The following is a 13749-nucleotide window of genomic DNA, read 5'->3' as shown; positions in this document are numbered from 1 at the left end:
ACTAAACAAACCATGTTTTTCAAAATTATGGAATTTTCCAATACCTATGTTTTCTAAGTGACAACCAAATAACCCCTTTATTCTCTCCACAATTGTCTAAAGGAGCTAGTGATCAAAATTAAATTATTTCCAGTTTTAATTAAGTTAGTGGGTAAGATTGTTACGGAGTATTCTATTATTTTTGGTTAAATCATTCCGAAGAGGAAATTAGGAGGAAATGAGGTGAATCTAACACTTTAATTTTATGTGTCGCATACTCGCATTAGTAGTACACTTCTCATTTTACACGTAGGTAGGGGCGGGCGTGGAATAAGAACTTCCCAATTCACACGTAGTGGCAGTGCACTACGAAAAAAATATAATGCAAAATACTTTGCGTTAGTCAACACATCACATGCCATAAATTATTCTGCTTAATATATATTCCTGTCTAATAATCATGTGATCTCATAAGCTCATAGCATACCTTCTCGTTTTAATACAAGATAATTATCACCCTAATTAATTGCTTTAAGCTCACATTTGATCAAATGACAACTTTTCAATGGGCAAATGATCCCAACCCTCTTTCCATTACACCTAAGTTTATCGTCCCAGATGAAAACAAGCCAAATCTAACCAACATTTCGCACTTAGACTCGATTCCGATTGTAGACATGAACAATGATCATGAAGTTCTAATCCATGATATATCAAGGGCGTGTGAAGAATATGGATTTTTTCAGCTTATTAATCATGGAATTCCAAAGGATTTGTGCGAGAATGTATTAGAGGTTATTACGGAGTTTTTTCATTTGCCTTACGAAGACAAAGTTGATATGCTGTCAGTAACACATATGGAAGATGGTAAACTATTCAAGTATTACATAAAGGATGAAAAAACTAAGGAAAAGATATTCATGTGGGGTGAAGCTTTGTTTCATACTTGGCATCCGGTTGATGTTAGATTCGTCCAAAATTTACCTACCATTCCACCTTCTTATCGGTATGTCACTATATACTTTTGATTTGGTTTAGTTGATACTATCTTGTCAAATCTTGAGGAATGTGGTTCTATCTTTGTGACTTGTTTTGTCTCATGTATATATCAATCATAAAGAGAAGGCTCTTTTTGAAATATTTCAATTGAAATACGGACAAATTGGTTAGGGTCGGTCCTAAGCATTTTAAGACCCTAGGTAAAATTGTAAAATAGGCCCCTATCTCTTTGAAAAATTTTGTTTAAGGAATTCAGGTGTACTCATTATCTAATATAATTCAATAAACGAAACAAGAGACACAAAAAATTTTTGAACTAGATGAGTTGGTTGTTGAAGAATCCTAACAAATTTAGAAGAAAAAATGATTTTGAACTTGGAGAATCGGAAGTAGGGTACCTGATATAATTCAACCCTTTTATTGTAAAAAGATCGCAAAAGGTCGAAATTCTTTCAAAATTTAGATATTTAGCTTTATTAAATGAGTCCAATCAGAGACGAAGCACTGGCCAGGCAGGCCATGGCTCGGGCAGAATTTTGGAAAACTTTCTATATATAAAAAACTTACTTGAAAAAAATTAAAAATAAATTCTCCTTCAGATTATTTTCCATATTCATGCATAACAAATGGAAACAAAGTGAATTTTGTTCAAAAATTAATTGCAGGATAATTACCATAGTTAAAAATTTAAAACTTTCTATATTATGTACTAAAAAAATTATAAATTGTTATTATGCTAAATTTATTACCGGACTGATAACAAACTAAATAAAACAAAGAACCATTATAAAAGAAAAATTGTGGTCTCCAATCCAGTGCCGATTTGCGTTGATAGAAAGTCGATACTTCGGAATTTGGAGACCATTTACAAGTAATTTCTACTGTAGAAATTTTGAATTAGATTGAAAACAATCGATAGATTTGTTTTTAGGTTATACCAAAAATTAGTACGTTTGCAAATTCATTGTTTAAGACCGATTGATGAAAAATTAATTAATCATAGATTCATAGTGGATTACTAACCTTAGTGAATATATCACTTCGCTGCATATTAGATTATTGTTAGAGATGGGAGTAAGAATTTGGATTTAGATTTTAGAAGTATGGTGGGTAGATAGATGTTTAGGGGTAATGTGTTTTCTCAAATTTAAGTGGCTTTAATTTTTTTGACTTTCAATTATTTTTGATTTCTTATTTCATTATATATTTTTTTAAGGGTTTTTCTATAAGGTAACCCCCAATTTTTTCGATTTCTATAAGGTAACCCTCTCTTTAATTAAACTTCCAATAGTAACCCTCTACTCTATATAAACTAATGAGCATGACCTCAACTTTGCAATCTGTCAAATTTGACTGTTAACTTGGTTAGTGGCTGTTAAACTTGGTGACAAACTTTTTGGCTTCTTATTTGGCAATTTCCTGTACATCAATTTTCCTGCATTTCTGTTATTCCTCCTTCCTCCTTTTAAATTCCTTCCACTTTAATTGTAATACATCAATTTTTTTTTTGGGTTTTCTATAAGGTAACCCTCCGTTTTTTTTTTAATTTCTATAAGGTAACCCTCTATTTAATTAAACTTCTAGTAGTAACCATGTACTCTATATAAACTAATGAGGATGACCTTAACTTTTCAATCCGTCAAATTTGACTGTTAACTTGATGATGTGGCTGTTAACTTGGTGACATTGACCTTTTTTTTTTATCAATTTTCCTCCATTTCTTTTACTCCTCCTCCCTTCTGTTAACCATGAAAATTTGAAAATAATATGTCAATAATATTATCTTACCCAAGTAATTCTTCAGTTCAAAACCAACGACTTTCTAATGCTACAGTTGTTTACTAATACAACCAGTGATTTGGTTATTCAACCTTTCCTTTGGTTGTTGTCAATTGATTAAGATCATTCTTCATCATGATGTAATAAAAAGCCATTCACTCAAATTTCCCAGCCAGCCTCCCAAGTAGGGATGTCAGTGGGGTGGGTTTTGGCGGGTCTCGCCCCGCACCCGCCCCACTTGGGGTGGGCGCGGGTAATAATTTGACGGGTCATGGGGCGGGGATGGGTTTCAAAAGTATCATTCATCGCGGGTCGTGGGGCGGGGATGGGTATCACATGAAACCCGCCTCATACCCACCCCGCCCCACACCCACCCCGCCCGCCCCGCTCCGCATGTCCCTGCTCCGCTTATACCCGCCTCACTCATCTCCAAATCACCAACCCACCTATAATAAGTAGTAGTAATTATACTATAATAATAAAAGAAAATTATAACGTACAAGAGGATAAAAAGCCCAAACCAATGATACTTGGTAAGAATGCTAATGGAGCTTTAGATGATTTGAGGGAACAATGAGCTCTGTTAATTTGATCAAGTAGCTTTGTTTACTTTGGACATGCGTTTCATTGTTTGTAAAGCTCTTTCATGGTTTGAAAAACTTGTGTACTAGTTCATTGAATGTATATTTTGCGAAAACTTATTTGTATAAGTAGTACGACTAGTATATTTTAGATTTTAGATTTATATTTTTAAAAATTGTTTATGAGGAGATAGGTAATTTGGCGGGTCAACGGGTCCCCGTGGGGCGGGGACGGGTTTGAAAAGTTCAACCCGCCGCGGGTCGCGGGGCGGGTGTGGGTACGCATTATAGACTCGCGGGGCGGGTGCGGGTTACCCCTCCTCCGCACCCACCTCGCCCCATTGACATCCCTACTCCCAAGCATCAAACAACAATTTCCCACAAAACTAACAACCTACAATGCTACCACATTTATCCCTCCAACTAATACAACCGTAACCCCATTTTGCTCAGATTCAAACCAAAGGACCGAGAACATTGTGTATGCTTCTATAATCAACCAATTCAGCATTTTTCGAAAGATACCAATCATAATTAGATTCCGAAATCTAGTTAATCTCACAAGAAACTAACACCAACGATAAAAATCTCATTCAGGGCAGCAAAAAAAGCCGTCACAGGCTGCCGAAAAATGCAGTCATTAATCATGTTAAAGAAGAAAGATGGCTTTCATCTTTGTTGTCTGTTTGGGGAAAAATAGAAAAAAAAATTGATGTATTACAATTATAGTGGAGGGAATTTAAAAGGAGGAAGGAGGAATAACAGAAATGCAGGAAAATTGATGTACAGGAAATTGCCAAATAAGAAGCCAAAAAGTTTGTCACCAAGTTTAACAGCCACTAACCAAGTTAACAGTCAAATTTGACGGATTGCAAAGTTGAGGTCATGCTCATTAGTTTATATAGAGTACAAGGTTACTATTGGAAGTTTAATTAAACAGAGGGTTACCTTATAGAAATCGAAAAAATTGGGGGTTACCTTATAGAAAAACCCTTTTTTTAAAGATGGAAGCATACGTCTTAAGATTAAGACGGGTTAAATATAGACCCATTGCGTACATATGGACAGATATCTTGTATTTTTATTACTCCCTATGCATTATTACTCTTTTGTTTCATTACCCAAAGGTTAAGACGGATAGTGCCGTCTTAAATAGGAATTTTGTATTTTTTTTAATAGTTATAATGAAAACTCCTACGGTAATTGAGGTTTTCAAAAGGAAACATGGTAAAACTTCGACAAAGGAGCAAACGAACCATCAATAAATACACCTACAGAAGAGTATATTTTATTCTATAAAGCCTTTATAGTCTTCATATGAAGGCGATTTTAAAATGGACGTAATAAAATTTTCGGCCCCGAGTGAAATTTTGTCCGAGCTTTGTCCCTGAGTCCAATGAATGTATAATTTTGACAAATTATGCCATGATGAACACAATTCGCACAAAATCTCAGAAGCATGGAAAATATTATATCTAACACAAATTATTTTATAAGACCAATATTTAAGTAAGACTAACCCAATAACATAAGACCCAACAAAATTACTTAATAAAAGTATGAAATAATTCTTTTATTTAATAACCTAATATTTTAAATTAATAACTTACATATTTAAATATGTTAGTTTTCATTATAAAGTTATCCAAATAAAATTAAAAACTTAATATATCAATATTTTTGCTTAGACTTTTCTCCTATGGCCAGTCCTATGCTATAGGACGGTCCTATAGGAGAGTTACTGTATATTTAAATTCAATTGACCCACTAAAATATAAGTAAAGAATTAAATGGATGTGCTATCAATGTAGTGAATTCCAATAATAAAATATAGAAATGGGCCAATCTAAATTCTAAAAAAAAAAATTATAGAAAGGGTGAAAAGAAGCCAAGAGAAATAGAACACAAGACCTCTTATTATTTGGCAAGATGCAAAACGACTAGACTACTTATCTTATCTTGATTTTTACATGTAGTAAATTTTATTTGATCCTAATGTTCCCCTTCTAAACTTGAGCCCTTTTTATTTGTCAATCCAAATACCCTATAGTGTCGGCCCTGAAATTGGTATCCCTCCTCTTGTTATGCTTAAAATTTTAAAAACAAATAGGTTAAAAATTATAAATCAGTACGACTTAATAATAATAATATATATACATTTTTATAAACAAAAATTTCATAACAAAAATTTTTCAAAAAAAAAAAAAAATATTTATATATAGATGTTGAAAATTGTGGTCAAACTATATATCGCATTTAGTAATGTGTAAAAGTAATGTGAAAGTTTTTTGTAAAATGACAGTATTTTATGAAATTTAGAACATAGGACACGTTATTTAAATTTAATAAAATATACTTTCTCTGTCTCGGTCAATCGTTTACACCTTTCTTTTGGAATGTTTCCGTTAATAGTTTGCACCTTTTTTTTAGTATGTTTTACTCTCTACTTTATCTTTTAATAATATTGAAAGCAATTCTCCTCTTTATTTTTACCTTGATCTTTGTATATAAAGTATATGTAAACATTTCATTGAGACAGAAGGAGTATATTTTTTATAGTTATAAACGTCCAATTTTATTTTTGTAAAAGTATTTGACATTAAATTTAAATAAGGAAAGGTAAAATTTAACATTGATTATAAGATAAATTGATAAATTATACCAACTTTAATACCATTTTTCAAAACTAATAACGAAGATAACTTTCTTTTAAAATTTATACCTAAAATCCTATTTTCTTTCAAATTTAATACCAATCTCAAAAAATGACTTAAATTGACCATTTTACCCTTTCTAGTTAACTCACTTATCCTTTCTCCACCCCATCAATCCACTAACCCCAACATCCACCTTATATACCCCACTGTATCACCACAAACCACCTTCTCTTCAATCGGCACCTGCCCCGGCGCCGTTGCCGCCCCCACAACGGTCTTAATAATAATAATAATAAAAAAAATGAATAAGTGACATGATTTAAGAACTCGAACAAAATCCCATCCCCCACTCTTTAACCCCCGCCGCAGCAATCCCCGGATAACTCGAATTCGATTGATAAGAATGACATGATTAGGACTGCGCAATGTGGGAGTTGGAGTCGGAGTCGATGTCGATGTCAATGATGATGAGGATGACGATGTGGAGGGTGAAATTAGTGTTCTGAAGAAATATTGAGAACAAAAAGGAAGAAAACAGAGAAGAGAAATTGTGTGTATTATTTGATGATATGAAAACGTGATACAATGTTATGCTTATATACAATGCATACAATATTATCTTCCCTAATTATAATATACAAAGAATATATTTTCTCCATAATAATCAAAGATACGATGTTATTATGATACCGTATAATATTATTACGATACCACATAATATCATATAATATCCTTCTATACTCCCCCTCAAGTTGGAGCACTGGGTAAACCAATGCCCAACTTGACTTGCAAATAATCGAACGCATCCCTTCCAAGTGCTTTGGTAAATAGGTCCGCTATTTGCTCTTTATTACTTCGTACATGTGACGTAGAGATCGTCCGAGCTAGTAAATGGTGACGGATAAAATGACAATCTATTTCAATATGCTTGGTACGATCGTGAAAGACGGGATTTTTGGCGATATGTAATGCAACTTGATTATCACAATAAATGTTCATCGGCTGTAAGTGATCAACACCAAGAGATTAAAGGAAAGACTTCAACCAAATCAATTCACTCGTGACAGCCCCCATCGTGCGGTATTCGGCCTCTGCCATCGACTTTGCTACAGTTTCTTGTTTCTTTGCCTTCCACGATATGGGTGCAGTTCCCAATGATACAAAATACCCTGTCAACGATCGACGCGATAACGGACACCCAGCATAACTGTCAGCGATCGGCGCGATAACGGACACCCAGCGTGCCCTTGATGTACCGTAGGGATCGTAACACATCGTCCATATGTTCCTTCCGTGGAGCATTGTGATAAAATATCGTGATCGTTAAATAAATAAGACGACCTACTATCCTTCTATATTTCATAGGGTCCTTGAGGAGGTACCCATCAACCATGGCCAAATTGTGATTTGGCTGAATAAGAGTGCCAATGGGTTTCGCTCCTTCCATGCCTCCGTCTTTCACTATTTCGGTGGCATATTTACATTGACTGAGAAATAATCCTCGCGGTCCAGACGCTACTTCAATGCCAAAAAATACCTGAGGCGACCAAGGTCCTTGATCCCGAAACTTTTGTCAAGAAAAATTTTGAGACGCGTGTAAGCTTCATTGTCGTCACTGACGATGATCATGTCATCCACATAAACCAATACTCCAAGAAAAATGCCATTGTGGTTATAGGTAAATAATGAATAATCGGCAAGAGACTGAACAAAAGCATACTTCTTTAATGAATCGACCAATTTAGCAAACCAATTTCGCGAAGCCTGCTTTAAGCCATACAATGACTTCAAAAATTTACATACCTTGTTCGACCCATTTGATTCGAATCCTTGTGGCAAACGCATATATACTTCTTCATCCAAGTCCCCATGAAAAAATGCATTATTCACGTCTAATTGAGCTATCGACCATCCTTTGTGCACCGCTACTGCTAGAAGACATCGTACACTTGTCATTTTTGCAACCGGCGCGAATGTTTCATGATAATCGACCCCTTCCACCTGTGTGAATCCTTGTGCCACCAACCTTGCTTTGTATCGCTCTACAGTGTCATCCGCCTTGTACTTTACTTTAAATACCCATTTACAACCAATTGCTCGCTTTCCCTTCGGCAGGTCTATAACACGCCATGTCCCATTGGTTTCAAGAGCATCGATTTCTCTCGCCATCGCTTGCCTCCATTCGAACTGTTGTACCGCTTCCAAATAATTTCTGGGTTCCTTAATTGCATCAATAGAGGCTAGGAAACATCTGTGAGAATTAGAAAAACAATTGTTTGTGACATAATTTGTTATTGGAAAACGAGTACCTTTCTTTGGGATAGACGATTGGTTCGAGTGAGCTTGATGCGTGGGGTTTATTATTCTTGTTGATTTGCATACATAGTCCTTTTTCCAATAAGGTTCAGATTTTTCCCGTGCTCCACGTCCTGTTGTTGTCTCCTCGATAATCTGTTCTGCAACCATTTAGGTTTCCTCGCCGTTCTCATTCTCATTTTCCATTTCACTAGGCACGTCGTCACTCCCCCTGTCCTCAAGTACATCTCTTTGTTCTATTATTGGGTCATCATCAAATGTCATAGTTTGCTCACCTTCTGACCGTTGGTTATTGTTTTGTGCATTTTTATTTTCACTAATAGTAGCCAAAGGAAAAATATGCTCATAGAAAATGACATCTCGTGACTCAATGAGAGTTTGACGAGTAAGGTCATAGACTTTCCAACCCTTCTTACTATGAGGATACCCAATAAATATGCAACGCTTCCCTCGCTCTTTGAACTTATATTTTGGTTTATCTTTATTGTGTGCGTAACAAAGTCAACCAAAAACCCGAACATCATCAAAAGAAGGCTTTTTGCCATATAACAATTCATAGGGAGTGAGACCATCTAGAATGCGAGTTGGAGTACGGTTAATTAAAAAGGCTGCGGTGAGTACACATTCCCCCCAAAATTTTATGGGTAAGTCGGCTTGAAAAAGAAGAGCTCTAGCTTTTTCTAAGATGTGTCGATGCTTCCGCTCTACCCTTCCATTTTGTTGTGGAGTGTCTATATTGCTTGTTTGAAAAATAATTCCATGATCACCGTAATATTCTTTCATTGTTCCCGAAAGATACTCAGTTCCATTATCATCACTTTGGATGACTTTGACTTGCTTACCAAATTGTGTTATGGTCATTTGACATAAATTCTTTATTAGTTGGCTTACTTCCCCTCTATCTTTCATAAGGTACACCCACACTCCCCTACTATAGTCATCTACTATGGTGAGAAAATAGTGGGCACTCGTCAAGCTACTCGTTGTGCTATTTACCCCAAATATCGCAATGAATTAAGCAAACAAATCAACACTTTTCTTATTATTCAATTTAAAAACGGACCGAGTTTACTTAGCGCGACAACATGGGTCACAAATGTCACTTGAATTACAAATTAAACTACAGCCAACTAAATTAGAAAAAGGAAGATGAAATACGATGTGACGGATGGCCAAGTCTTCTGTGCCAAAGTCGAACGCTGCTACTTGCTTGAGTCCTCGCAACGACTTCTCGATTACACTTCAGATAATAAACCCCATCCTTGTGCTCACCCCGTCCAATCGTCATCCTCGTAGACTGGTCCTGTATAACACAATAGGTAGGATAAAATGTCACAATACAATTATTTTCCTCTATTAATTGTTGAATCGATATTAAATTACAATTCAATCCCGGGACAAATAATACATCCTTTAGAACAATATTGTCCTGTAAAACAATTTCACTATGTTCCTCTGTCATTATATTCGTTCCATTGGGCAACGAGACAGTGGAAACTGCTTCTTTTCTTGCGTTTTTAAGTAACATTTGTTGTCCCGTCATATGGTGCGATGCACCGCTATCTAATAGCCAAGTACCAACAAATTTATTTTCATTACCTCTAAGCTTTTGACTACCTTACGATTTACCCGACAGCAAAGTGCATAACTGGGTCATTTCTTCTGGCGTGAAGGCCTGCTTATGCGTTTCCGTCTCGCTTGTTGTCGCTACATTGGCTACCTGGAACGTATTTCCTTGTACTCTGCCTCCTCAACCATAGCCACGACCTCCTCGTCTTCCGCGACCTCTACCTCTTCCTGGGAATTTCTCTGGGTATTTCTCCCAACATTTCTCCTCCGTATGGTAAAACTTGTTGCAATGGCTGCATCGAATAGGGTCTGCTTCTCCAGTTTCTTTATTCGAGCCGCGTCCTCTGCCTTCTCTAATGGCTGTTCGTACCGCCGTTGCTGCTTCAATAAGTTCTTGTTTTGGCTTTGTCACGGCTCTATGCCTTTCTTCCCTTAAAACAATGGCATATGCTCTCCTAAGAGATGTAATGTCATCTTCCATCAACAAGTTTGTACGGATATTTCCATAGAGGCTTGAGTCGAGTCCCATAAGAAACTGGTGGACTTTCTCTTCCTCCCGTTCCTTTGTTAGGGCTGCAGCGGCTCCACAAGTGCATTGGGAAACAAGGCTATAATTTCCTAGTTCGTCCCAAATTGCCTTTAGCCGAGTGTAATATTCCACAATCGACTGATTTTTTGCCTACTTCCATTCGCTCAATTCACTTTTCAACTAGTGTACACGAGGTGCATTACCAGAAGAATATCGCTCCTTTAATTCCTTCCAAATCTCCACCACTGTTCCGGAGAATGTGATACTTGTGTGTAGTCTTTGTTCAATTACGTTTCTTAACCACGCCTTTACCATGGCGTTACATTGACGCCACGCAACCGCTTCAAGGCTTTCTTCTTCTCCATCTTGGACTGTCTGTTTCTTCACAACTCCCTCGACGAACCCCAATTTGTTTTTGGTGTCGAGACCGTTCCGGACTGCATCTGCCCATAGATCATAGTTCTCGCCATTGAAGATTATCTGCGTCAGCGATAAATTCAGACTTTCGGATGGGTGAAGGTACAATGGCAATGTCAGGGCAATGTGATCAATTGTCTTGCCTCCGTTTCCTTTCTTAACATCGCCTCCTTTACTTCCATCACCCCCGTCATTGTTTGAAAAGAAAAAAAAATGAATTTGTTAATTGTGCGGAAGTGTTTGCTCAGGATCTTAAATGCTCAGATGCCATGAAGAAACATTGAGAACAAAAAGGAAGAAAACAGAGAAGAGAAATTATGTGTATTATTTGATGATATGAAAACGTGATACAATATTATGCTTATATACACTGCATACAATATTATCTTCCCTAATTACAATATACAAAGAATATATTTTCTCCATAATAATCAAAGATACGATGTTATTACGATACCGTATAATATTATTACGATACCACATAATATCGTATAATATCCTTCTATATGTTCCGTTGAGTTGAGCGCGATTAGGGTCATGATTTTTGTGGATTTCTTGAAAACGTGCTTCATTTTTTTGTTGGTGGTGTGATTGTGTGGGTGACACTTGATAGGAAGAGGGGAAGACAGGAGAAGGGATTTAGGGGAAAGTGTTAATTGTGTTGTTGTTGAGAACGGGTAGGCGGCAATAGAGTTGACAAATATGTATATGGGTGTATTCGACGGGTTTAAGAGCTAAAACGGGTCGCTAGCGGGAGAACAAATATAAGCTGCCGGTGATGGCAATGGTGGTGGTACTGGTAGGTAAGAAGGGGGTTACATAGTGATTGTTATAAAGGTGGGGATATTGGGTTATATGGTGAAGAAATAGTGGATGAATTAATTAGTAAGGGCAAGTCGGTCTTTTGTTTTTGTCTTTTTGGAAGATTTAGTATTGAGTTTGAAAGAAATAGGATTCTAGATATAAGTTTTAAAAGAAAATTATCTTAGGTATAAGTTTTAAAAAATGGTGTTAGATTAGGTATACGTTATCAATTTAACCCTTGATTATAACTCATTCTTATTTCCCAACCAAAACATTTTATAATCAATCTCTTTCGACATCTCAATCCTCGTCAAAAGAACATCATTCGCCCCCAATTCAACTAATTTGCCACCAAGTTCTACCATAAAACCAACACACACCATTCATCTTAACATTCAACTTGATTCCATTTGAAGGTGTGTCCAAATACACTTTCCAAACTCAGCCTGCTGCTGGCCTGCCCCGTCCACACTATCTTGGCCGGATGTCCGTGAAAACATAGTGAAACACGACAGAATATTTTGCAACAGATGTGAATTTTCTCGCCCAAATTTATTTTGACGGAAAAAGAAATTAGCGACATAATGGAGCTTGGCCCAACCTAGCACACACCGCCCCTTTTTAAGGGCCAGGCTTGAGCCAGACTTTCCAACACAGCCTGCTTCTGGCCCGTGCCATCCACACTTTCCACGTCACTTTTATTTAAATAAAAATATAATAATTAAGAAATATAATCTTTCTTAAATAAAGTTAACTAGATTAAGGTAACAAGCTAACTACACAAATAAAATGACTAACCTAACTCTAATCAAACCACTTCAATTTAAAACAAGAATGCCACATGTCATATTCTATTTGGTTGTGTATGAAAAATCAATACCCATTGTGTAAGTGTAGCCCTTTCGTTGTAATTTCATTATCTAAATACTTTTAAGTGAAATTAATTAATCACCTTACCATTTTCATCACAGGAAAGTTGTTGCAACTTATATTAAAGAGGTGGCATCATTGATAACTCAACTGTTGAGCTTAATTTCCCAATCACTTGGATTAGACGAAGATTACCTACAAAGGAGGTTAGGAGAAAACCCTAAACGTACGGCACAAGCAAACTACTACCCTCCATGTCCAAACCCGGATCTTACCTTAGGCTTACGAGACCACACCGACATCAACATCCTAACCATTCTTCTAGCCGACGAAGGAGTCACTGGGCTTCAAGTTCTTAAGGCTGAAAAATGGTTCGAAATTGATCCGGTACCAGGTGCACTTATTGTTAATGTGGCTGATCAATTGCAAGTCCTAAGCAATGACAAGTACAAGAGTGTTCAACATAGGGCTGTGACTAATGATACTAAGAAACGGACATCATTTGCTGTTTTTATTGGGCCTGAAGAGCATGGCTTTGTTGGTCCAATTCAGGAGTTGTTGGACGAAAATAACCCACCAAAATATCGGAACTATACTATTGACGAGTTTATGCGAGAGTACCGTAATCAAGAGGGGAAAAGAAGGATGGTCAAAGAATTCTTCAAAATTGACTCTGGAGTAAATAAATGATGTTTACCAAATTGAAAATAAGTGTGCTCTAACCAGTGATACTATTATGTTGTACAACGATAATTTTTTTTTTTTTTTTTTTTTTTTTAAAGGGAGTTATAAGAGCGAATTTGAACTCAGGTTATGAATATCATCTCTCATGAATTAGCAGCTATATTAGCATGTATCAGTAATTTTGCATTTCTTAACCAAATTAATAAAAAAAAAGTTTTGTTATTATTATTAGTTGAACAATCCGTGCATTCCATGATAATAGACCAATCTATATCTATCTATCTATCTATCTATATTAATAAAGGAAGTTTTTTTCGAGCGATTACGGAGAGTCCAAGTTTTAAAAACTTCCGATTAATATTATACTAAAAAAATACAAAAGATAATAACAACAATATTTCACGTTACAAAACATAATAACAATACAAAAAAAATACAAAAGATAATAAGTTAATAACAATATTACTATTAAAATAAGTGTTTGTGTTTCTATAAATGTCAAATTTCACGTTGCAAATGTCTATCAAGTCAAATTAAGCTTCTTTTTTTTTTGAAAAATGAAGCT

General features: G+C 36.0%; 1 protein-coding gene across 1 annotated transcript; it reads left to right on the top strand.

Annotated features, from left to right (window-relative positions):
- Positions 1-316: 316 nt before the first annotated feature.
- Positions 317-13349, top strand: LOC141587808 (flavanone 3-dioxygenase 2-like). The gene is made up of 2 exons (XM_074409303.1): positions 317-985; positions 12602-13349. Exons 1-2 carry the CDS (start codon positions 531-533, stop codon positions 13188-13190), a joined length of 1044 nt encoding a protein of 347 aa, XP_074265404.1. The 5' UTR covers positions 317-530; the 3' UTR covers positions 13191-13349.
- Positions 13350-13749: the final 400 nt, after the last annotated feature.

The sequence above is a fragment of the Silene latifolia genome, chromosome 1, assembly GCF_048544455.1.
Source record: "Silene latifolia isolate original U9 population chromosome 1, ASM4854445v1, whole genome shotgun sequence".
NCBI lineage: Eukaryota > Viridiplantae > Streptophyta > Magnoliopsida > Caryophyllales > Caryophyllaceae > Silene > Silene latifolia.
The sequence above is the reverse complement of the archived record's forward strand: the minus strand, read 5'-3'. Positions and strand labels throughout refer to the sequence as shown.